Source organism: Melanotaenia boesemani, chromosome 18 (assembly GCF_017639745.1).
Source record: "Melanotaenia boesemani isolate fMelBoe1 chromosome 18, fMelBoe1.pri, whole genome shotgun sequence".
NCBI lineage: Eukaryota > Metazoa > Chordata > Actinopteri > Atheriniformes > Melanotaeniidae > Melanotaenia > Melanotaenia boesemani.
The window spans coordinates 9,178,469-9,204,277 of record NC_055699.1 but is presented as its reverse complement, the minus strand read 5'-3'; the positions used below and the strand labels follow the sequence as shown (position 1 = coordinate 9,204,277).

The 25,809-nt window shown below is 38.9% G+C and overlaps 1 protein-coding gene across 8 annotated transcripts in view; it reads right to left on the bottom strand.

Moving 5' to 3' along the window:
• Positions 1–25,809, bottom strand: part of asap1b (ArfGAP with SH3 domain, ankyrin repeat and PH domain 1b) — a 69,483-nt gene that overhangs the window by 9,622 nt on the left and 34,052 nt on the right. For 5 of the 8 annotated variants that reach the window (XM_041968332.1, XM_041968337.1, XM_041968335.1 and 2 more), the window contains 20 exons: positions 24,861–25,006; positions 21,974–22,048; positions 21,534–21,583; positions 21,226–21,355; positions 16,718–16,803; positions 15,215–15,290; positions 13,586–13,672; positions 12,990–12,998; positions 12,576–12,676; positions 12,395–12,464; positions 8,874–8,961; positions 8,572–8,620; positions 6,107–6,273; positions 4,447–4,580; positions 4,139–4,230; positions 3,872–4,058; positions 1,727–1,812; positions 963–1,078; positions 805–872; positions 122–229 (listed from right to left, as the gene is read on the bottom strand). In XM_041968332.1, coding sequence (XP_041824266.1) covers positions 122–229; positions 805–872; positions 963–1,078; positions 1,727–1,812; positions 3,872–4,058; positions 4,139–4,230; positions 4,447–4,580; positions 6,107–6,273; positions 8,572–8,620; positions 8,874–8,961; positions 12,395–12,464; positions 12,576–12,676; positions 12,990–12,998; positions 13,586–13,672; positions 15,215–15,290; positions 16,718–16,803; positions 21,226–21,355; positions 21,534–21,583; positions 21,974–22,048; positions 24,861–25,006 — 1,925 coding nt within the window. The remainder of the gene's footprint in view (positions 1–121; positions 230–804; positions 873–962; positions 1,079–1,726; positions 1,813–3,871; positions 4,059–4,138; positions 4,231–4,446; positions 4,581–6,106; positions 6,274–8,571; positions 8,621–8,873; positions 8,962–12,394; positions 12,465–12,575; positions 12,677–12,989; positions 12,999–13,585; positions 13,673–15,214; positions 15,291–16,717; positions 16,804–21,225; positions 21,356–21,533; positions 21,584–21,973; positions 22,049–24,860; positions 25,007–25,809) is intronic. The other 3 variants (XM_041968334.1, XM_041968336.1, XM_041968339.1) reach the window with 1 other exon arrangement.

The following is a 25,809-nucleotide window of genomic DNA, read 5'->3' as shown; positions in this document are numbered from 1 at the left end:
TACTCCATCATCTCATTTACATGTAGCAAAAAATGCTAGAAAAAGAAAAATACATATAATCCAAACACTGTGCTGTACAAGAATTCTGCAAGTACTAAAGTTATTAGTGTTGTGTTCACACCTTATCATCCAGGTCATCATCACTCTCATCCATCTCCTCCAGTCTGAGGCTCCACTCGTACTCCACGTGGATGTGAGGGTTGAACTTCCCCTCTGCAGCCTGCACAAGCTGACATACAAAGAAATGTGTTTTACCATCTATTTAAATTGATGGAAAATGTTAACAAGACAAACAAATGACAAATAAATTCTGGCTGAATAAATAAAGACAAACCAAAACTGCCTGAACAAGAAAGGGAAAATAAATGTTACAGAAATATTATCAGTTACACATTAGTCATATTTCTCTTTTGAATTTCAGTAATTATCCACTTTACAGAGTAGCCGCAGGTAAAAATATGTGTGTGAATCCATTTATATATTAAATCCTCCAATGCATTTGTTTGAGCCCTTTTGTCTGCTTGTTCATATTTGTGTGAATAACAAACACATGAACGATTACTTCCACTCTGCTGCTCCTGTCGCCTGAGGCTGGAGTAAGACCTTTGACTGCCATCTAGTGTTCTGGCAAAGCTACCCAATAACTGCTCAACACAAGCTAAATTCAAACATAGTCCAAGCTCCAGAACCTTTAATTTAATGCGTCTAACTTTTATGTATTTTCTTAGTTTGTGTTATTATTTTTGAAATACTGATTATTTGTTGTGATGTCAAGCAGCTCCTAGTGAGTGGTCCTGCACTTACTGCTTCTTCACACTGAGTGTTCCTCAGTCGCCTGGCAACATCCAAGGCCGTCTCTCCATTCTGATTGGCTGAGGGGCGAGGAAGGATAATCAACAGTTACAGGGTGATGTGCGTGCAGCCGACATTAAAGAGTGGATGAAACCTGACATGTGACTCACTGATGTCAGTGGCTGGCTTTCCCCTCAGGAGTAACTTGAGGCACTCCGGTTTTTCGTACATGCAGCAGTAATGGAGGGCGGTGTTCCCCCATTCCGTCTGCTTATCCAGGTTACCACTGTGATGTGAAAAAAAACAAGAGGAAAAAAAAAAATCACTAATGGCCAGGACACACCTTGAATGCCCGAGGAGGTTTTCCTTTTCCTACAGCTTCAGGTTAATGTGTTATTAACCAGGAGATTAAGATTTAGCTTGAAAAATAAGGATGGAAAGAATTTTTTTCAAACAGTGATCTGAGGTGACTCATTCTTGTCAAGCTGTCTGACATAGTAATAAATAAAAAAGCAAGGAAGACATTCTTTTAAAATCAGTTACAAGCAGATGAATGATCATTTTAAATAACGAAGCAGAACATTGTATGAGCATGGCTATTAATTAATAAAAGGGCTGCACTTCTTCTGTGGAGGCTGTGTGCAGTTTGAGCAGTGGTGGGTAAACAATTGAAAAGAGAGGAATAAATAAAGGCAGAAAGCAAGTGCTTGACCCATTTCTGTTTGCCTTGTGGGAATCTGAGCGGTGCAGCGTTAAGCTTTCCTTTGCTTTATTGCAGACTTGTGCACAGAACAAGAATGTCTCACAGCAGACAGATCAAATTTGATGCAGCGTACTTCCATAAAACTGTGCTGCTTAACACACATTTTCCTCTTTAAAAAAACAACAGCAAAAAAAAAGGAAAAAAAAAACAAGATGGCTCTTGAAACAGTACCTGTTCTGCACAAGGAAGTCCACCAAATGCAGTGAGGTATGGTCAGCTGTCCGTACTGAGTAGTGCAGTGCTGTCTCTCCGGCTTCCTGCAGGGGGCCATCAAACACAGCAAAGCCATAGTGAGGTACTGAGTAGCATCCATTCTGTATTCTAGTGTGTGTGTGTGTGTGTGTGTATGTGTGACTGTGTCTGTGTCTTTCAGCATTTAAACAAGCAGCAGCAAACAAAATGGCTCCTAAAAATAACATTTCTGCAAGGATGACGCTGAGTTTTGGCCATTTTTGGGTGAATGGGTGTTGCAAAACTGAATTTACATGTAATTCTGTTGGATTGAAAACACATGAAGGACAATGAGATTAAAAATATGACAAACTATCACATTTACTGTATATTCCACTGAACCTCATCTATGGGGGAAAGAATAGGCTTTATTTTATCAGGCCTTTACATCTTGGATCGAGGGGGTTCGGATGTCACTTTGCAGTCCTTCACAGGCACTGACAGCAGTAGATCAGATATCGGTGAGTCAGACTTCATAGTGCAGACAGCTGCAGCTACAGCAGCTCCCTCTGCCACCAAACGACATCCTCTTTTATCCCTTTATTTTGCTGCAGCATTGTACACTTAATTTTTCATCAGAGAACAACCATGTTCATGTTATAAAAGCTTGACCTATTTACGTCAGATTAAGTTTGATCGTGCATGTTGTTGACGGTACGGTTTTCACCATCTACTGCTTTGTTATTTAGCTTTCATTTATGCCCAAAGTGGTGCCACAAAAGGCACAGGAACAAAATGATAAACAAGCAACGCCACAAAATCCAAACCAGGCACATGAACTAAACCACCACACATGTTTCCATCCAAATAGACGTGGATTTAACACAGATGACGGCCCACAATATGGCAGAGGTTTGCTGGCTATCACCACCTACTGGTGATGCTATTTGGATGACTCAATTTTCCAACAGCAACACCCATTTCTATCCTGCAACTGGCAGAAATGTGTCAGTGTTGCTCTGATGGAAGCACTGCAGAGGCATTGGACAGGATCTTTCTGGGATCTATGATCTAGTAGGAGAAGCACAATGCGCAGAATATTCAAGCTAGATGTTGGAACATTATGAAAAACCAACATTTCTTCCTGAAGAAGAAATACTTATTGGTTTTACAAGTTCTCTTAAAAAAATAATTGAAGTATAATATTTTAGTTTTAGTGTCTTCTGTATACAAGAACTGAAAATAAGTTATACAATTTTTCTTTTTAATTGTTGTTCAGTCTTGTTTTTTTGAGGTGACAGTGGTGGCTCTGTGTCCATCTTTTATAATATAAGCCAGGTGACAAGCACAACACGTATTTAATCGATTCACAGTCGGGAAACACTAATATTTCTATATACTCTGTTGTTTAAAAAACAAATTCCATACTTGTCTCACAATTTAAAACAGCACTACTAACCTTTTTACATCCCTGAACCCCCAACGAAGATTGTTTTATCATCCATCTTACATTCTGTCTCTTCTCTGAGCTCTCTTCAGCCAGTAAAAGTCCAGTCCTATGCTGACTCATCTTCTCTCTTGGTCTGTCCTCCTTTCTTTTCCTCACTTCCTCTGATAATATCTTCTTGTGTTTTTTTCTTTGCTGACTTAGCTATGTCACACATTTAAAACAGCCAGTTTGTTGATATCCAGTTGCTGGCATGAGACGTGGCACCGTAATGCGAAATGCTGCTGTTAAGTGATGTTCTGGGATAAAAAAATTAACCTGTGAAGTGTGGTTTCTCAGCTCTGGGATGCTGGAAGGCAACAACACCTCCTGCAGTTTACATAACAAATGACAGTATACTGTCAGAACAAGTCAGAGCCACGGGGTTTTAATGTTGGAAAGTAATGACCGAGGCAGAATCCTGTACCTAAATATCCTATAATCCTAAATATATTTGCACCTGAAAGAGCTGACTACTTTCTTGACAAAAAAAATTAGTTTGAGCTTTAATTAGATGATCCACAAACTAAGTCTTATATAATTCTTAGTAATAAACTTATTGAAAATGCATTATCATGTGATGACACATAAGTGTAGATCTGGTTTAATCAGGTCCCTAAATCTCTGTGAACACTCTTAAACTCGGGGATCAGACTTACCGGTCCTGTCTCTGGGAGTGGCTCCATAAGCTCCACCCCCTCCGCGTACACCTGAACGAGAGCCAGCAAATCCCGGGACTGAACTGCTTCAAACAGCTCAATCATCTTAGCTGCCGCCGATGTGCATGTCTTCCTAGCATACTTGTGGTCCACATACTTAGCGTTAATAAACTCCTTCCTCACCGTCCTGAGGGCAGAAAGTTTAGATTTCAAAGTGTGTTTTTAGAGAATGTGGATGTTTGGGTGTGAAACTCAGAGAGCACTTACATGTCGCTGGAGGGGGTCGGCTTTGGTGAAGGACAGGGGAGGTTTCCCTCCATGATCTCATTGAAACTACTGTTCCCTACATTCTTGGCCAGCTGGGGGAAAAAGAAAGAAACATGAGCATCAGACAGTGTCATGTTAACAGGCAGAGTGGCATTCATGTGTGTGCAGAGGAAACCACATCTGCTCTTTAAGGTGCACTCCTGCTGGTTCAGCAGTCAAACTGCTTCATCCTGTGTTCTCATTACTCTTTCATCATTTCTAATACTTCATTAGAGATGAAGACACTGCAGACCAAGTGTGTGACCCACCAAGAGTTCTGATGTTCCTAACTTGTCGAGCTCCATGGACTGGATACGAGACACGTGCACCCCCATCTCTCGGTGGATGCCAGAGCACTCGATGCAGGTAAGGATGCCCAGGTTGGTGGATAGCCACTTCGGATCTGCAAACAATGAGAAAATCCATTTTGTTATGCATACAGCAGACTGAGCTTTAATCTGATTGAGCAAGTTGGATTTAGTCGAGTAACACTGAGAGCTGCCAGGCCTTATTAGACGAACAGTAAGTAGTCATTTCAATCTCTAGAAATCATGAAAAGGGATGCAAACTGTAAACTCTTATTCAAGGCTCTCTTGTCCAACACATGAATCTAGATTTAAAAATGAAGTGTACGTTGAAAACAAGGCTTATTCTTTACCATTAGATTTATTGATCTGATGCATAAACTCACTAGAGGACACAAACTTGCACTACACGATGGAGTCGATTTGAATAACCTGCTGCAAAGCAAAGGGCACAATCACTCTGACATGTACCAGAAATATGAGGCGACAAAACACTGCGCCCTTCAAACCACAGAGGTGAACCAGCATCACTGCCTAACATTACAAACTGTGAGAGCCTTATACTGGGTTGTTCTGGCATCAAATCCCTGATGAAGCAAGTGGCTGGAGTTAGACATTGTGAAGACAGCTTGGGCTTGTACACACAAATTTAAACACCACAATGACCAGATGCAAGCTGCTAATAGGTCACAAAGTGCATGTTAAGCATGTTGAGTTAATGTAGGGTGACTTCCACATCTGCAAAATCCTACACAGGGTGTTCCCTGGGGAATAGATGAGATGGAGACCTTCTTCTCAGACAAGAAGAAAGAAGGTGACCTTTGAAAGTCACAACCAATTATATGCGCCAAGTAAAAGGAAACATATCAAAGCTGGGTGTCATCACCTGAGAAAATATTTAGCAGAGATTTCAAGAATAAAACATTCCACACCTGGAACATGGGTTGAAACCTGAAACCTTTTACATGGAGGGATGCAGCAACAAGATTATAGATGTGACAAATTACCTCCCTCCCTGTAGATTGCAGGGGTCGGCGAAGCGTGTGTGACTTATGTAACAAAGTGATGTAATGATGTTGTTTCTCCAACCCTAGAAATGTTTTTTTTCCCTTAGAGCATAAAATCCTCCCTTCGGTCAGTCGGCAAGCTGCTGTGTGTGTTTATGTAGACTGACTAAAGAGAGTGTGTGTATATATTTCTTGTGTGCGTGTTTTTGTGTGTGTATATATTTGTGTGTAAGTGTCAGAAGGCTTGAATGTCTATAGCACTCCTGAGTGCTGACTCTTTGCTTCCTAACATGGGGGAGGATCAGGACCGAGCTGAATGCTAACAGCGCTAACGCACACACATTCGCACTTGTTTATTCAAGGCTGCTGGGGGATTTGCGGTGCAGCTTGTGCAGTATGCGTCCAAGCGAGGGACAAAGAGTTCAAGGCATCTGTGATACTGCAAAGACATCAAGACTGCTTTAAATAAAACATTTTTCCACTGTTAAACCCCATAGTGCTGAGGTGAAGGTGGCTGTTGTTTTTTTTTTTCTGCGACAAGGTGAGAGATGACTAAGCAGAATATAAATACTGTATGCTGTGCATAGAGTTTCTGTGGACAGCAGCAATACACACACCTGCAGCTCCGCAGTCACAGCAGAGTTCGTTGCCTGGTATGCGCAGCACATCTTCTATGATGGCTTTAGTCAGGTCCTCTAACCCGTCTTCCCCTCCGCTGCTCTGCTCGCCGCGAAACGCCATGTTTAACGCCTCCTCTTTACTGTTGGTCAGAACTGAGATCCAACTGCAAAACAGGAAAACATGATAAAATTAAAAACATATGGCAACAAATAAACATAATTTGATGATAAAGTGTGACTGTCATTTATGCTTTTACTAAGCATTTTAAACTTCATTCTTCAAACAATAGCACAGTTTATCTCACTTTAATGTATAAACCCGATTCACTAGACTAAGAAGGTAATCAGATTGGTCTTTCTCAGATCCTTTGACACTGATTAAAAAAAATTCTCAATGAGCATCATGCTAAACCTGAAAAGAAAAGGCTGAAAATTTTCATGACACTGGGCACAAAAGCCTTTTGAAGACATCTTAAAATTGCTCATTTTATTTATGCAACAGTTCAAAAATTAATCAAAATCACAATAAAAATAGACTGCTAATCTTTAGAACGGACGCAGGAGTAAAACATGTTTTAACATTGAATCAAAGGCCTAAATAACTGGAAATTACAGTTCATAGCTACACACAATATACATATACACACATTAGAGCTACACAATCAATCAAATCTATATAGTTTACCAATATGAACATATCAATATAGCAAATAAATAAAGTATTAACTGTGATTAATCCAAATTTCTGCATGCACTGATTGACAGTTTACTGAAGTTTGCTGGTTTATTTTCAATAAGAAGGTTGAACATGTTAACACACCAACATCCACACAGGTCTGTGGTCATTAAAAACAATCACACAGACAGGAAGCACTATGGTTTCCTTTTAAACATGGCTTCCAGCAGTTCACTACACAGCACAATCTGCTCCTGCAATCTACTCAAACTACTCACACTCTTAACACATGCACAAATGCACACACACACAAACAAATTGGGCTTCACGAGACTGATGTCAGCATTTTCTGTTACCGTCACTCAACCGCCCATGTAAGGGCAAAGAGTGGGCACATAAATGATGTGTTAGATTATCTGTTTATCTGTACATAGGTGTGAAAAAAGATATTTTAATCCACTTCTTCATAGGTGTCCAGACACCAAGCAAAATAATTTTTTGTGTTTACTTGGATTATGCATCATAATATGCTCCCAGTTTAATTGAAGGGGAGCATGATTGCACAAAGATGGAGCTCCACAGACTACTAAATATTTCAACAGGAATTTAATTAAATGAAAAGTTGCTGCTGGAGTTGGAATAGCGTGACAGATGCAGAAGCAAGTTGGATCTCAGAGGAGTACATGTACACCGGGAAGCAGAGCGTTCAAGCACGCAGCAGTGACACAACCCTGACAACGCTGGGAAAAAGTTTCCATCATCTGACAAAGAACAGAACTGTCACAAACCAGTAGGTTTCTGGAGGGTTTTAGTCCAGATAACCTGAAAATATCCCAGCTGAGGTTTGTTTGATTCAAGCTGATTTGTTCGTGATTCCAATTTTCATAGATCAAATACAGGATTTTAGCTCTTGCAGTCAGTGTGTGTGTGTGTGTGTGTGTGTGTGTGGGGGGGGGGGGGGGGGGGGGGGTGAGACATCTGGTTATTGTACAAAACGGGGGTTTTGCACTGACTAATACTGTTTTTTGTTTTTCTTCAGCTTCAGCTCAAACTGTTTCTGTTTATTTGATACAGTCATATTCAAAAGATCAATGAGCTACAACCCACTTACCACAGCAAATAAGATAAGATATAAAAGATAAAGATACGATGTTAATGTGGTTAAATAAAAATCATGAAACTTCCTTATTAGGAAGAGCTATAGTTTAAACAAAAACTATATAAAAAACCTATAAAGTGAGGTAATAAACACATAAATCACATCACAAGGGTGAGGTTTTAATTGTCATTGTGAATTAATCTTTTTGTGCGATGAGGACTGTTAATTTAGTAAAACTAATGCACTGACAAGGCTGTTAAAGGGGAATGCTCTAAATCAGGGGTGCCCAAGTCCAGTCCTCGAGATCTACCATCCTGCAACTTTTAGATGCAACCCTTCTCCAACACACTTGAAACAAATGACTGGCTCGTTACCAGGCCTCTGCCGAGCTGAATGACATGCAGATGACATCTGATTCAAGTGTGCATCTCTCAACACCCACTCTGCTTGTCGCATGATGCTGGAGCACGAAAACAGTCACTAACTAAGACCTCATTAATAAAAACAGCCAGGTGAAAGCTCAAATATTTACAACTGATGAAAGAAGACAGATATATAGATAATTTCCAGATGTGTTGGTTGTAATTTACCTTTGAAAATGATGATACATCTGTATTACAGTGAATTGAAAAGAAGCAGAATGTGTTTTTTCTTTTTCTTTTAGCAAAGGTTCTCAGAAATACTCACATGACAAACTCTTGCTCATCTTCGGCTTGAAAGTGATATGTCCGGTTATCTGTGGAAAACGGAGAGTCAGAAGTTCAGCATGCAAATCTCTAATTTTGCATTTCATAATAGAAGGTGCAGAAACTGTTAGACAGTAAACTATTCAGGTATGTCATGTGTCTGAGATAAAACAGTCTGTCATACAATAAAGCATGTTGCTCTGCAACGGATGGGGTTTCCCTCAGGCTTTCTAAAAGTATTCATCATGCTAACATGTAAGTAAACGTACAAACATGTATGATACATATGTCTGTAAAACTTACGAGAAATTAGATCAAAGCATTTCCTGTCCTCAGAGCTCGGTTTCACCTGACAGGTGAGCAGGTTAAGTTTGACTGGCTGCCTGTTGGACTGGAAACAAAGAGACAAAAGGTTGTAGTGAACACAACAATGCAAAATATTACACACAGAATTTCAATAAATTGGTCACTGTTCTTTCTACATTTATCCATCAAGTATATATATATATATATATATATATATATATAGATATATATATATATATATATATATATCTATATATATATATAGATATATATAGATATATATAAACTCAAAAGCCAAAGTGCTATTTTAAAACAGCTCATCTCCAACCTTAAATGCAAATGTATTTAATCATAAAGAAATAAAAACAGATAAAATTATATGTATCTGTTCTTTTTACCCTCTAGTTATTATGTTGCTTTTTATCCTCTGCCATATAATTAACAAATACTAATAACTACGCCACATAAATGTATATCCTAAATTTAAAATAATCTAGCCAACATATGTAGAAGTAGAGCTTCAGTTTCAGACCGCATCAGTTATGTGGATTCTAACATTACTGTCCACTAGTTAATGTCAGCTTATTAATTATTTCTTGATATGATCACCTCCCAAAGGTATAGCAAAATTACAAAGACAGTATAATGTAGCTAACAAGCACTTGATGCTGCCCCCCAGCAGGCTTCCAGAAACTGGCCAATCAGAAGAAGGCAAAGAGGCCTTAAAGAGACAGGCAGTAACCAAGGAACGCACACAAGGCTGATACAGACAAAAAATTAGTTACGTAATACTAATATAATGAAAAATATACACTTAAAACTAACACAATAAAATATAGTACAATTTCTTCTTTTTTGATTTTTCAACAAATCATTCATAAAGTGATTCCAATGACAGTGTCTCTCATTGACAACACGGTCATTACAGCTGTGGTTTGGTCTTTTAAATCCACTTAAAGGATATTTAAAACCATCTTTTTGTAGTTATTGTTACAACTTTTATGAGCTCAATGTGGAGACACACCCATTAAGAAAAAACTGGCTGGACTGCGCACTGTAATAATGGACCCAGTTGGCACTTGCAGACTGAGTATTGTCTCGTGCCAGCGTCCGGGCAGAAGAGGGACCGAGCATGTGCTAATGAAATGCTAACAGGCTGAGATGAGCCTTGGAGCTGGGTTGGCCTCCTGGCAGCATGCCATGTCAACTAGAGTCACCTAGAGTTCAGCTGCCACGAAGGCTGAACAAAAGAAAAACAAACGCACTAAAAAGATTGTTATTACACAAGACAAAAATTATCATAAGCTCCAGCCTGATTAGCCCAAAGTCGGCCTGAGTCACCAGCTTACTACTCACCACAAGAAAACAAAAATGTTTTGCCTTATTTTCTAAGACAACCACTTCCTCTGAGCTAAATCATGATGCAAGCGGCAGCAGCTATGAGAAGGTTTACATCATGCTCACTTATCATGACAATCAAAAACATGAGCAATAAAAAAACTGGACAGGCTTTAGTTTACATCAGTCATAATCATTATACATGAGCTTCTCCTCCCTGCTGTGTTCCAGCTGGCAACTCCACCAGCTCGTTCAGCACAACAACTCACTGCCAATCCTTAACAGTATAAGTGAGTAACGTTAAATTTAAACATTTACAATGAGTATAAGAAAAGCAACACACATTAAAAAACATTTGCACCCACAGCTAGTATATAACCATAAAAAGACCTAACTTGTATTACCTCTCAAAGAAATTATACAAAGCTAACACATAAGCCAATAAGCTAATACATCTAAAATCACACACATACTACTTAATGATTATACTGTCTAGCAGGTCTCGGAGGCTGTACATCAGCACTCAGCTGCAATTTGAAACACTTGCCGTGATGGCATGCTAATGATCAGCTGATATTTATCATGCTCACTAACTGAGCTCCGCATGTTAGCATGCTAACATCTGCTACTCATCACTAAACCGATGTACAGCTGAGTTTGATGCAAATGTCCTTAGTTAATTTGTGGACCAGGATGATAACCTCATTCTGCAGCTATGACTGGAGTCATGATGTTAGCATGACAGCAAACTAGATCTCTCCTGCTAATAAAAGCTCCCTGGCCCTCAATTCAAAATTAGAGAAACATACAAATATGGATGTGCATTTTTTTCTTAAATATGACAAGTAAAGAAAACATTGTATTGCTTTTTAAAGATTTACCAACCAGAAACACGCTAGGCTACATATTGTTTTGCTACATTTAAAAGATATTTTAAAAACTTCTGCGAAAACTGTTCAGTAAAAGTAAAAACAAGGAAATTTTCTGCCGATAGATATTACCAATGACCCCTAAACATTTCACATGTAGACCACAGCCATGTGTTACATTTCACAAGCATCCGCTAAATGCTTGCTATGTATGAGGAGATTTGGTTTGAAAACAAAGACAACCAAACGACATGCAGAAATACAGAATGCAGAATACGTAAAATGATCCAGAGGAACAGAACCAACACTAATCCCGCTGCTGCTTGATAATAAAAAGGTCTTTTGTCAGATACAACTGTAGGGAACTAACTCTTTAGTAGTGATTCCTTCTGTGACTGTGTTCACCATTTCCCACATGTTCAGAATTTGCTTGTGATGGTTGGTGATGAAGCTACAATTTCCTGACGTTCTTTAACTCTTTGCATGTAGTTTTACTTTAAGAATAATAAACACATTTAAGCCCAAAAAATTTTTTTTTTCAAAAACACTTTATTTGTCCTTTTAAAGGGTGCTATTGATTAAAAAGTTGATTTAACTTCAAGAAATTGATTAATTGTTCATCTTAGTATTAATAATTTTTTAATAAACTAAGAATCATCCATTTTTCCTGCAGTAATATATCTGAACAACATTATTAGGACATCTGTTGTAATATTGATCTTATAATTGTCTTGCGTAAATACAACAATTAAATACAATACAAAATTTGTTAGACTTGATTTTCCTAAATCTCTAAAACTACCACTCAACCCCTATGTTTCCTGGTTACTAAGTCACCAATTGGATTTACTGATTGTACTAAGCCACTCAGTCCAGTTGCTCTCTTTGTTTGAGTCTTTGCAGAAGGTTACCACTCAATGACCGACAGTGTGACAGTATAAATCAAGACCTGTATCCAGCAGTGGACTCCTGCAGCCCGCAGAGGAGAGAAAACGTCACTGAACTTCAGCTGCAGCACAAGGCTGAGGACAAGGCCAAAAACGTGCCATCTTACACGCTACACACACACTCTCTATCTGAGATGAGTCATCGCAGCACACCAGGCAGCAAGGGGGTGGGGATTGGGAGGCATGGAAGGAAGGGGGACGTTGCCATGGCAACCATATCTATGTCAATTACACTCTGCTAGCCTGCAGATTGGAAAAGCCCAGCACAACATCCACACACAATGTCCTCCCTTTGATCCATATTCACTCCTGAAGGTCATCTAGTTCATATGATTCTGTGTGTGTTTTTGTGTGGTATACTCACTGTAGCATGAGATATGGTGAGGATGCCCCCCTTCACTGAACACTGTCTCCTCTGCCACACCTTCCTCAGCCTATTAAGGGAGGGGCCCACAGATTAATGAACAGGTTGTCACATCTTCCTTCTCTGTTCTTTATATTTTAAAGCCACACACAACACCAGCTTTTTCAAAATAATAGCTTACCCATCGCTCTTCTTCAGTAGGTAGCCCTTCTTCTCACTTCCAAACTCCTTGTTTCCCTGCAGCTGATGCATGCTGTAGCCTCCCTGCTTACTCTGTGAGTCCTGTCCAAGCCCACGCGCCACACAAACAAAAAAAAAAAAAAACTTTAAACACTGAGCGCTTGCAAAAAAACAGCATGGTAAAGACATGCAACAGGGACACATACACTCTACAAACTTATTCTTCAACACCAATGTGAAGGGATTTTTGTTAAAAAAAAAAAAAAAAAAAAAAAAGCAAAGCGAGAATGCTAACAGGCAAAGAAAAAAGAAAAGAAAAAAAAAAACCCTATACAAGGCATGCTCTGCAACACCTCTACAGGGTCAAACCACTCTACTTTCAACCACAGCATGCTCAACATGCAGCAGCACTTACTCTTCTAGACTTGATTCCAGACAAGCAGAAGGCAGAAAGGGGAGATAGAGGGAAGAGGTGTGAAAGATCTGGCTCAGGTTCAGGCAGTGAGTGTGAAAGAGTGTGTTGCCTGGCTGTGTGCTATCAGAAAGTAGCGCTTACTGTACTTACATGAAAAGCTACAGAAAGACTATAGAACTGACTTCATGCAAATAAGGAGACTTGAGCGTGTGAACATGTGAACCGAGGGGGTGAAAATGAACTCACAAGTAGAGCAAGTTCTGTTTTAAGGGTGGGTGGGTGTGTTTGTATGTGTGTGCGTGCGTTTGTGTGACAGAGGGTCAGGCAGTGAGTGGTTCTCCACTGAGCAGCCAGTGAGGCACAACACTGGTCACCAGCAAAGCCTACCACACACTGGCTACCAGCATGGTACAGCACTGGGCACTCGCTCCGTGCTGCAGGAGACAAGCTCCAACTTGGTAGTGGCCAGAGCGAGAGGAAGTATTAATGAAAAGAAAGTGAATCAAATCTCTTGTAGCTGTTTTAACCTGATGCAGCTCTTCTCTCTCTTTTTGTTTCAAACTTTGGCTTTGCTTGGCTGGATGTGACCTACATACCTCCTTCTGGTCCAGCTGGAGGGAGGACTTGATCAGATCTCGCAAGGCAGTCAGCTGCTTCTTCTCCTCATCCTGAGTTTGTTTGATCTGCAGAGAGAAGATGCAAGCTGTGTCTGCATGCAATTACAGTTTAACACAGTTTAACATATTCATAAAATGACCTTTTGCTTTACTGCTCTTGCTGAATTGCCCCCCCCCAAAAAGAAAAAACACAGAACACTTATAACATCGGGAACCGTCTGTCTCAAAGATCTGATTTTAGAAAACAAATGTGATTTGGCCACAGACTAAATGTGGATGAAGTTTCTAAACTCATTTTATTTGTTAAAAGTCTGAGATTCAAAGAATTTGTTAGTGTTTGACAGAATAAATCAACAGTGTTTTATATCTGCGGGGTTAAAATTTAAAAAGTTAAAGACAGAAGGCCTTACAAATGCAGTGATAAATACATGTTATACATCTAATTTAATATAGCACCTGGTGGGGTGCTAGGTGGATAAAAAAATAAATCTGCTAAAATACATTTGTCAGGAGCAGTTACAACAGTATAAGTCAATTTTCTCTGACTTGTTCTTTCCAAGGTGCTGCTTTGCTGGATATGAGAGACTCTGATTCACCTCTCTCAGTCAGTGTAGGTTTGAAACAGTTCGCCTGTGACGGTGCTCAGTTTGCTTTACTTGTCATTTCTAATAACTGAGCATGCAAACATTGGATTATTGTTATAAAATACTTATAATAGAATCAAGAAAACTGTCATGACGTTTACTCTTTTAGAATATACTTAAGAGAAAATGACATGTCATGCTCATGTAAGGTAGTCTGGGGATCTCCTGGAAACACTGCAAACCAATGTTCAGTGTCTATAGTAAGAGTACTGTTCATTTTTTTTTATAGGTTTACCAAAACATGAGCCACATTAAGCAAATAAGGATCACTGTGATGTCATAAGTTAAGCTCTTGTCACTAAAATCAGAACAACTCTTTACTCACTTTATAAAAATTATGTTTTAAGTTCATGCAATGCACTTAAATTGAACAGTGTGTTGTTAAAGTCTTTAAATGGCTATTTATTTCTTCAGGTATATGTCAGTCATCATTAAAAGATTTTGCAACTGGTTTAGTCTTTACATGGAAGCAGAGAGGCAGACTCTGTAATTCATATTGGACTGTCATTTGTGGTTGTAGCCTGTGGATAAGACAAGGAAGCTCCTATTGGCTCAAGCAAGGTGTCAATCAAAAGGATCCCGGTTCCATTCATCTATAATAGTATTCATGTCATAATTATTTAGTGGACGTAATAGCAGAAAATAAGTAGAACATTTAGCAATGATAGTTTTGAAGGATGAAATAGTAATTGTTGGAATTTACTGATGCAATGATATTTGTTTATCTAAATGTTGGCTCATTTCGACTCCATCGGTTCGCATAAAACAGCTTTGATATAACACAGTATTTATTTTACCTATATGACAAGCTATCAAAAGACTGAAGAATGGAAAAAACTTCAAAATATTATTAACACAATATGAAGTCTGCAAAAATAGTTAAATATTTTGAGCCTCTGTTATTCTGCTGAAAAGCTAAAACTTGTAAATGACCAAAATGAGATAAACAAATGGGACTGTTTACATTGTAGAGATCAGCTGCCAGCTTCTCAATGTACTGCTTCAGCTTATCCGCCGTCTTCAAGCCATCTTGGAAGAAACTGGAGAACAGAGATGCATAATGAATACACTGGTTTATCATTCACTGAACCACAGATCAGCCATTAATGGGAAGGACTGCCTAAGAAATGTCACGTTCTGCATTTAACTCCTTTTGGTCTTTATGAAGGTCACACACAGATAGAAATGTGTGTAGTTTTATCTTTAATGTACAGCTCAGCTCCTTCGAGTACCTTTGGCACCGTTCACTCTTGGCACTGAAGTTGTATCTGGCCAAGCCCTTCACAGATTTGCAGAGATGTTTAGCACATCCTGAAATCCATTACAAATCTGTCAGCAGTGTACACGCCTCAATGAAGCCCTGCGGCCGCAAATCACAACTAATGACCTTCCTCTCTTTCTCTGCCCCTTGCCAGGCACTCTCCTCTTCTTAGAATATACATCTTTCTTCCTCTTCTCATTACTTTCTCTGCCACATCTCACTCTGCTCGTTTTCTTTCAATCACTGCTTTGAGGATCCTACATCTCTCCTCCCACTCCACTCAGATCCCCTCCCGTAAAGAACTGCTGACCTTGCAAAGTGTCAGACGACACAGTTTAAGTGTTTATGTAATGCAGTTACAGAAAAGGATTCACCTCCCTTGACTTTTTGCACACTTTGCAACACATTTTCTTTTCTGACTTGTTAATAGGAAATCCAATACTTGACACCATGACTATTGGTCAGGGCAGCCTTCAATTTACCACTTTTGCTGCAGACATTAGGGAGGAATAGACTCCTTCATGAGTGAGATCATTTGAAAGGAAGAATAAACAGCTTCTAAAAGTTCTGAAAACAAACTGAACATAATTATTTAATACGTGTGCAGTGAGAAAACCGGCATACCTGTAACTGCTTAAAACTATTCTGTTCAGCCTTCATACAGCCACAAACCACAACAGACCTACAGTAACAGCAAACACGAAGATGTTTTGCAGCTGTAAGTTTTCTTAATTGAAGCGGTTCAGGCTGAACACAAATTGTTTCCTTCTTCATACACTTTCCTTAGCTCTCCATCCGGTTTTCTAATACTTCTAATCCATCACCGCTGCAGCTTTTCTATCCATCAAGGCCCAGGTTGAACAGATTAGCAGGGAAGTGTATTGTTTTGTCCCAGTGTTATGACAGGACATAGCAACGCTTAGAGAAAAATCTGTCATCCTGTCACGGTCGGCTCTTAGCTGCAGTTCTGGAAAAGAGAGCACCCGCGTTATTTACCCACCAAACCCCACGGCTGTCAGAACGAATCTGTATGATAACCTGCGCAGATTTATGAGAGCTACGCAACCGAGCAACCACAATCGTATAGGAGAAAAGCGACGTCAAGTACTGGAAAGAAGTTTTTGTGAAATAATTCTGAGTGGCTGTGAAGAATTCAGTAGGAGAGAGTTGCACATTTGAGTTCAGGGAATAATGGCGGTTACTTACTTGCACTGTGCATGGTAATACTTAATCAGGTTCTGCAGGAGGTCCACTCCTTTCTTGGTTTTGATCTCATTTACTTTGATCAGATACTGTAAGAAGAGGAGAAAATCAGAGTTCAGCCATGGGTTGAAATTCAGGCTATATTAAAAGGATTTTTTTGGGTTTAATAAGGTATAAGTAGGCATTGCAGTTACAGATAGAAAAGGCTTCTACTTTGCCATAGACACTCGCAATAAAAGGCCTTTGCATTATGATAATCGCATCTTAGTGCACATATGCTTCACGAAGCCTTTGAAGTGCAAGCCAACACTGTGCAAGCAGGGGACCAGAATGATAAACATTACTGAGCATGCCTTGTAGAGCAAGAGAGTACCCTACTTCTGATTTGATCTAAATAAAGTTTCAAAGGGGTGATGGGAAATATATTATGTTAACATTATTGCTATCATTATTTAAAAAAAAAAGAGAGTAGGCTTTTAGAGCAGGAGTTTTTTTTTGCATGCTCAGTCTGGGTGTCTGAGGATTCAAAACAAGTGTATTCAGACAGCACTCCCACCAAACAAATGAATAAAAGATAATCTTAAACAAATCCCACAGCGAGCAAGTCCACACAGATTTACAAAGAAGTACAGTTAAAGACCACTTTAAGCTCTGCAGTCGAATTTAATCTATTCTCTAAAGCTTCTGACAGCAACATCTAGCTTCCATTTGCTACTTAGATCATGTGTGGATACATGCTAGTTAGGATGCACGAGTGCCTGTCTGTGCGGGCACGTATGTGTGTGTACACATGTTTGTTCCTTTGTCTCCCCCACAGCGTTTTTTTGGACGGGAGATTATCCACATTTTGTCTGAGGCTCATGTGGGTTCAGTGTTGTGCGCATTTGAACCCTTTCGTGTGAATGAGCAGCGACGTTTGCACTGCTGCCACGTCTGTGTAGAATATAATGCAGCCTGCAGAGCCCTGCCTTTCCACACTCCTCCGCTGGCAGCGTAGGATGAAAAGGGTGAGAGAGTGAGAGCATCCTGTAATCTGGTGATTGAGCAACATGGGGAGAGTGTGAGAGCACCAGAGTGCACACAGCAGAGAGAAACGAGGTTAAGTGGGATGAACAGATTGTACCACTGACTGCGGCACACAACAACAGCAGCAGCCGCGTATTCCCAGCATTAATGACTGTTGATTTAGGAACTGTCTGTGTTTGTGTTTATTTTTGAATACAGACAAATAACACAAATCTTCTAGTCTAAGTCAATTTAATTAAATAAAATTACAAAATGAAAGGAAATGAAAACAAAAACAGCAATGCACAAATTAGGCTAACCAAGGAAATTATTTATTTGACCAGTAAAAATATTTTTCAGTGAAATAAAATTCTGTAGTAATGCTATAATTATTATTATTTCTGCCAACATAGCCAATAGTAATTAATCTACTGGAAGATCAGTTTAAGATCAGGTGCAAAGTTTCCTTCCTTCTTCTTTTAAATGCACATTTCAAGCAAGTAAGCTAATCATATATCTGACTTTCAATCATCCTTATTTATTCTTTATCTAAATTGAACCTTATTCTGTCAGAAACAGAGCATACATATAAACAAACAAGCAAGTTAACCTCTAGTTTTACCATCTTTTAAAGTTATCGAGGCAAATATATTCTTATAACTACACTGGCATCAAACTGTAAGAACAAGTAGCCAAAACCAGCAGGGCATTTTTACGCTGCTCCGAGGTGCTTGTGCTCTACTGTGAGGTAATAGTAAAAACACGAAATAGAAATTTAAAACCAAATCTGGAACTGAGGAAGTCGATGAAAGAGGAAGCCAGTGCTAACATGATCTGGGAGATATAAGTCGTTCTTGGCGTAAGCAGCAACCGGAGGTGGGCTGCAAAACTGGATGATGCATTAACTGATGAGAAGATTTTCTGAAATTATGCAAAAAGAAATCTGTTGCAAGACCTGGTTCAGACATGTTTTGACATAATGAAAACAATGAAGAGGAGTATATTGATTCAGCAGATAAATTCTGAGATTCTGAGCCTAATAATGAAATTAATTTCACTGTAATTATTCATTCTTAATGCTTTTAGCACTTACTACTGAAGCAAGCAGCTGTTTGTATTGAAAAAGCTCTAAATCCTGCAAACTGCACAACAGAAAAAGCTGAGAAAAATTGTGTAGATTTCAACAAGTAAAGACACACCTCAGAATTTAGTAGAGACCACAATCACAGCAAAAAGAGGTCAATTAAAGAAAGATTCTCTACAGGTGTGAAACAGGTGTGAAATACTGACAAAAGCTATGTGCTGACGTATTAAGCTAATTTGCAGAAGACACATTTAACTATCCATCCCAACTTTGTTTTCCATCAAGTGACAAAACTTGTCGGGTCAAACATACCACACAAGTTAGCTTTTAACCCTTCCAGCAATCACAAGGAGAGGTAAAAATATTCTTAGAGGGGACATGCCAAATCAATATTAATTTGTGGTAAAGTCATATAAAGTCCTACTAGTTTTGTGATCTATTAAGAAAAGTACTGATATTGCACATTTTACATGCTAAGATGTTAAACTGAGTTGGTTAACAAGGTAAGAATTCATTCATGATGCTAACATTGCCAGATTTTTGTTTCCATCATTTTTACTCTGCTAATGTAACACTAATCAATCTTTAGTGGTTTTTGAAACTAACTTTATTCTGAAACTGGCATCTGCACACAGGTGGAAAAACTGGAGAATCACACATAAAAAATGACAACATCTAGTTTTGTAGTGAATAATTTAGAAAACTAAAATGTGCCAGCCATTGGTATGTAATTTGGGGAAAAAAAGACAACCCTACCAGGATAAAACTGAACGAGGCGTAGGCGTCACCACCCACAACCAGAGGATTTTGGCAAAGCAGAGTGAGCTCTAACAGTTTGTTCTGATTCTCATGGGCACACAGAGAGCTCACATTTGTTTTACACTTAATTCTCACTGTCAGATTTCTTAAAGCTCGGACTTAGTGCCCACGATAAAAAGCTTTATGGAGTCAGAGGAACATCTGAAAACACTTCAGAATGCAGGTATTTTGCAGAAGACAAAATATTGGATTTTTGCCATCAAGCTTTTTGGGTTGAACTTTTATCCACTTACATAAAATCTGGTTAAAAACCAGTTCAGGTCAAGCACTGAAAAACATGCTTTTCTCATGAATCAAGGGTAGAGCTGCATCATTTAACACAAGTGCAGTCTCAACATAATGTTATGTTAACTTTAAGTTTTTATATAAATCATTCAAATCATTTAAGAGAAAAAAATGGTCAAGCTTAAAATGGTCTGCTGTGACAATGACTTGACACAGCAGAAATGTGAAACTATAATTTATAAACCAGAGATTCAAGCAGATTAGCATTAGCACACAGACAAAAACTTCAATGCTTCATGCAAAAGCTCACTTTATCTCTGTGTGCTAATCACTAATAAAAATGCCCCACTGATCTGGTTACAATCTCATCATGGCACATATCATCTGTATCTGGATGATGAAACCAAATCCATTTATCAACATTTATATCTTAATTATAAACTGTTTTCTTTGGATTTTCTTCAGTGTTGCTGGATCTCAAAAAGCCAGGCATTATTATTATTATTATTATTATTAATTTAATTGTGATAATAACGTAAAAAGCTGAACAGACATAATAGAACACAAATGTGACAAAAACAAACAAGGAGTGGGTGCATAATTATGCATGCTATTATTAAATGGTACATGGTCTGTACCTATATAGCACTATTACCCAAAGCGCTTTACAATATACATCACATTCACCCATTCACACACTGATGGTGAAAGCTGCCATGCAAGGCACTCAACCACAACCCAGGAGCAATTTGGGGTTCTGTGTCTTGATCATGGACACCTTGACAGTAGCTCGAAAGGCCGACAATCAAACCTGCAACCCTCAGGCTACAAGACGACCACTCTACCCACTGAGCCACGCCGCCCCAAGAGTTACTTATTCAAGAGGGGAGAGCGAGAGAGAGAAAAAAAGGGAGATGGATAATAATAATGATTACAGCCATCTTATTTGTAATGACAGTTATGAGCGATAGTAGTGAAATAATAAAGGTGTCTGTAATAATAATAAATAAAAATAACAATATCGATAACAACAAAGATAATAATAATAACAATGTCAATAATAATAATAGTGACGATAGTAGTAATGATAGTAATAATGCTAATACTAATAATAATAGTGATAATAATAATAATAATACTAATAATAGGCGTAGCCTAGACTTCTACTTCAGAATTGTTGTGTGATTTAATATATGTTCACCCTTTCAGTGGCAGTTTGCATTCACAATAAAGCAAGATGCTGGAAATATAGCTTTCATTGTGAACTGTCACATCAGATGACAACTGAAGCAGGACCGAAGGAGAATTCAGTGATCTGGATGCATCCTAACATGCTTTTCTTTAACCAGATGTTAAAACCAGGTGTACAATTCCTCACCTCACACATCTGAAGTTGAAATAAGCGCCGCTCCTTCTCCATCTCCTCTGCAATCTCAGCCCCCGTGATCTCAGTGCGTATCATCCCATGCTGCTTAGCATGCTCCCGCTTCTCCTTTTCTATCTTTGTACTGACATAGAAAAGAAGAAAAGTCACCTCTGTGCTTGGTTTCACATTGTATGTGTTCTGCATTGGGAGCTGTAACTTCTGTGATGCACCTGAAGGGTTCACACAATATTGCAGCACATCATCCACTTTTCAGTACTCTATAATAAGCTAGCTGGTGTATTATGCAACCATGCACTTACAACTTGGCCTCATAGTCTTTCCATGCTTTGTCAAAGGGCTTCTTTATGTCCTGCAGAGACACAGAGGAACAAGATTCAGCAAACTACAAAGAGGTCACTGTGAGGACAGAGTTATTTGTAGCATTCGAGCACGAGTGGAGGCCCAGAAAATGCTTAATTTCACTCATGATTCACAGCCTGGATGCCCAGCCAACGACCACACCCCTTCTTGTACCTCTAACATCAAGGGTTCATGACCCGGTTAGTTGCCACTCGGCTCAAGCACAACACAAAAGCAGTGTTTACATCTGCCAGATTTATAGTTTTAAAAAAGAGAATCCCCCTAACACTCCCAACTCATTTGTAGCTCTTTAAATCGCAGGCACAGAAGCTTAGAGACATGCTGACAAGGTATCTGCTCCCAGAAGATTCCAGAGAGAGAAACACCATTTCACTCTTACCCCTTTTACGCCTTTCAAATCCCCCTTCAGCAGCGAGTCCAGGGTGAAGATCACATTGTGGCTGAGGCTCTGGAGCTGAAAGAAGATACAGAGGGGGAACATATAGTGTTAATAAGGAAAGGAAACATCACTGATATGTCAAAACACACCATCAGAGGCAAATGTTTGAGGAACTGTCAAATAAAACCATAAGGAGACAACATCCATCAATAAATCGATCTTATAAAAACATGGCTGTGTGGGAAAAAGCCTAATGGAGTTTTGTCTTAGAGTTGCTGGAGTTGTGTTTCAGAGAGTAATGTGCTTCTGAGCATGACCATTTGACATGGTCCCTTCATTGCTATCCAAAAAAACTTTGATTCAAATATTTAAAAAAAATAGCGGTTATACATAAATTCTGCTGCTAAGACAAAAACAACACTCTATATAAACAGCACTAAATATGTATTAATTCACATCGTAAAATAATCCCCAATAACTATTTCCTCTTTATCTTAATTTAAAAAAGACAAACTACAGAAAATTAAACTATAAATTAAAGATCTTTATTGTCATTATTCAAGCACAGCAAAATATTTAGGAGTCTATTTGAGGAGTAAATAAGCATTAAATTACTTTTTTTGAAACAAAAAAAGCTGAGATATATTTTTGGCCATTTGATGAGTCTAAGTGCAATTTTTATTCTCCTTTTTAGCTAGAAACCTCTGCCGAGCACGAGTAGGGACAATGAAAGGCATATTGCTGCCGCTTAAAGAATCCCAAACAAAAAAATAAAAAAAATGGTGCCAAAGATGGTGGATGTACGATGCATGACAGGCGATGAATAACCAGGAAAGGAAAATATCATGCACAAAAAGTTGAGCATTCAATAATAAACACTTTATAATGTCGGTCATGACAGTGCTCTGAATGTACCAACAAAAATTTCATTTTCATCAACAGGTAATCAAAGTTTTTTCACTCTCCCCGTTCATGTAAGGAGCTAAACTAGTTAGCCTGAAATAACTACCCAGATGTGTTTCTGAAAGTGGGAACACTTGGCAGACGTATGAGAAGAGTTAACGTTATTTAGTCAAGGAAGGAGCTCCGAGATCATTAAAGCTGGTTGGCTGGAAATCATCAGTAGTTATTCTACACTATTACAAGTGTTTTAGATTAGCGTTATCAGTAGTTTCAAGCTAACCACACCTTCGGGTGGGACTGAAGTGGCAAACTGATGCTCCATCTGTGAGGTAGAGACGATAACTATAATGTAATATCTGCTAATATAATATTTTGTTATTTGAAGCAGTAATGCGGAGCAGAGTACATAAACATGCTTCAATAGTTTTAATCTAGAAAATCCTTCTGATTTACAGCTACAGAGGGAAAAGGATCATTATTTTATTCTTTTTATGATTAAACACGCACATCAGCATCCTTACTGACAGAGTTAAGCAAAGCAGACTTGACACAAAACAAGAAATAAATCATTTAATACTAACCAAGCAACAACAAAGCTAACTCTAAATCTGTCTCATCCTATTCTTTTCTCTGAGTTCTCTCTGTTAAAAAGAAACATTATGAGTTTTGGTAGTTAAAAATAAAAAGTAAAAAAAAAAAAACAGCTTCATCTTCCTTTGCTTTAACACATTCTTGCCGCTGACTGAACAAATCAAAAGGTTATTCCTGACAAGTCTATGGAAGAATTAGCAAAAGCTTGACATGTCCTGCAGCTCTAGTTGCCACAGCTTTGCTCAGCAGCTCTAACCATTAGGATCAGCAAAGTCGTTCACAACAGTACTAAGCATTTAAGCCCATGTTGGTGATAGCCAAGTCCACATGGCCACACAGCAGCAGTCAAGGAAGTAAACAATGCTTAATGGGCACTAATGTGCTACTAAGTGCCTGTCTTGCATATGGCTACCATCAGAATCAATCCTTCACTGGCCGGCGGCCGGCGTGCTCTAACAGCCCATCCTGGAAACTGCCGTGGTCTCACCTTGCTTTCACTGACCGCATGATTCCCCGAAATGAATAAACAGTGAAGAAAATGCAGGAAAGCAAGGTCAAATCTGCTAGTCCAATTCTTGTGTTTCAGCTGATCAGTAATGTAGGACACCCAGGACACGCTCTACTCATCAATATTCATTTGTTGCACATGCATATACCAGCTGCCCTAAGGGTGCAGCTACTAAAGTGTAAAAACTCAATGAACTCAAAATAAAAAAAAAAACAAGCATAAAAAAGTGTGAGAAATGAAAAGAGATAATGTCACTTCCCCACAATATGCTGGTAGTGCAGACAGGTGAGGGATTTGTGCAGGTTTCAGCGTGGACACACTGCATGGAGTTGTTCATGTTGCTGCCAAGTGAATTTATGGAGTCTAATCTCATTGTCAGCTACGAGAAGAAACGAAAAGAGTGGGCTCTGGCTCTTCTTCTAACAACAATCACTCACAGAGGATTCAAACAGGACATATTATTCAACAGAAACGTCAGGGGAAATCCACTGCATGCTGATAAGAGCCTGTCTGGGGGAAAAGGGAAAAAAAAAAACAATTCAAGGCTCAAAGGCAGATTTAGCTGCAGTCAGCTATACTGTCCAACTGTGATGACAGTTTGACTATGTAGGCGACTTTTGTACAACTTTGTACAAATGTAGATTGATGAGGAAATCTCACTCAGCTCTACCGTCGACCCTTCACCTGTAAACTTAATCTCAAACTTAAGCCCAAATCCTAAACCTCTTACACTGGTGAAGACAAGAAAAAGAAGCTGTGTAATGGAAATTTACCTCTTACTATCCTTGTGATGATGACAGTAACCTTGAAAACAGAAACATTCAGCAGGGAGGGCTCTCTGTCTCCAAGATATTGATTTTACTAATGCTGGCAGGCAGGACTCACCAGGTTCTTGAGCAAGGCAGACAGTTCCTTAGTGAGGGAGGAGAACTTGACAAAAGCTGTTCCCAGATCAGGGTTGTCCCGACTGATGAAGTTGCTACCAAATTTGTCCAGAGCCTGAGCGTAGTTTTCTTCATTCTGGACATGGTCTGTGTTGGAAAGAGAGAAAAGTGGGAAAACAGTCAGTTTATCTGCCCTGAACTCTGGCTGATGATTAGCATGACTAGCTTAGCTTATCTGCAAGGACTGTAGTGGGCCTGTTGTTTTAGCAAAGACTTAAGATGTGCAACTTAAGTGCTCCATCAAGAATAAGGAAGATTACATTAATAAAGTATTTAACAAGGCTTACAAAAAAAAGTTGTACAACTACACGTCTCCTTTCATTAACACTTCATAAACATGAGAACTTTTGAAGACTTGCTGAAGTAATAAAATAAGTAAGAAAATATTTTCTTTTGTAATTTAGTAATTGATCAAACGTTTTCAGTGGGTGACAAGTCTGTACTCTTATGATTGAGCCGTACTACTGTAATACATTTGTAATGTTGCTTGACATGGCCTTGCTCAAAACCTTCCCGGAAAGAGTTTTGGATGGCAGAGTTTTAACCTGGACTTGGAGCTGCAGCCACAATCTGAAGTGTATTCAAGGCCGATGTAGTGATTTTAACTTCCTGTTCATGTCAGTTTCTATTGAAGTGTGGCATAATGGTCCAAAGAAAATAAAAAAAGAAGAATTATTAGGTGCATTCAGACCTTTTTGTTTATATTTGCACCACAGATAGGAACACTTAAAATAATGTGCAGCTGGCAGGTTGTAGGAAATCAAAATAATCAAATTAATGCATTTTGTTTGCTTGTAATGTTGTATTCTTACATTTAAACTATCATTTAATCATTGTACACTTATGATAATCCCCCCTGATAAAGGGGTATGAGCACTGTAACCCTAACA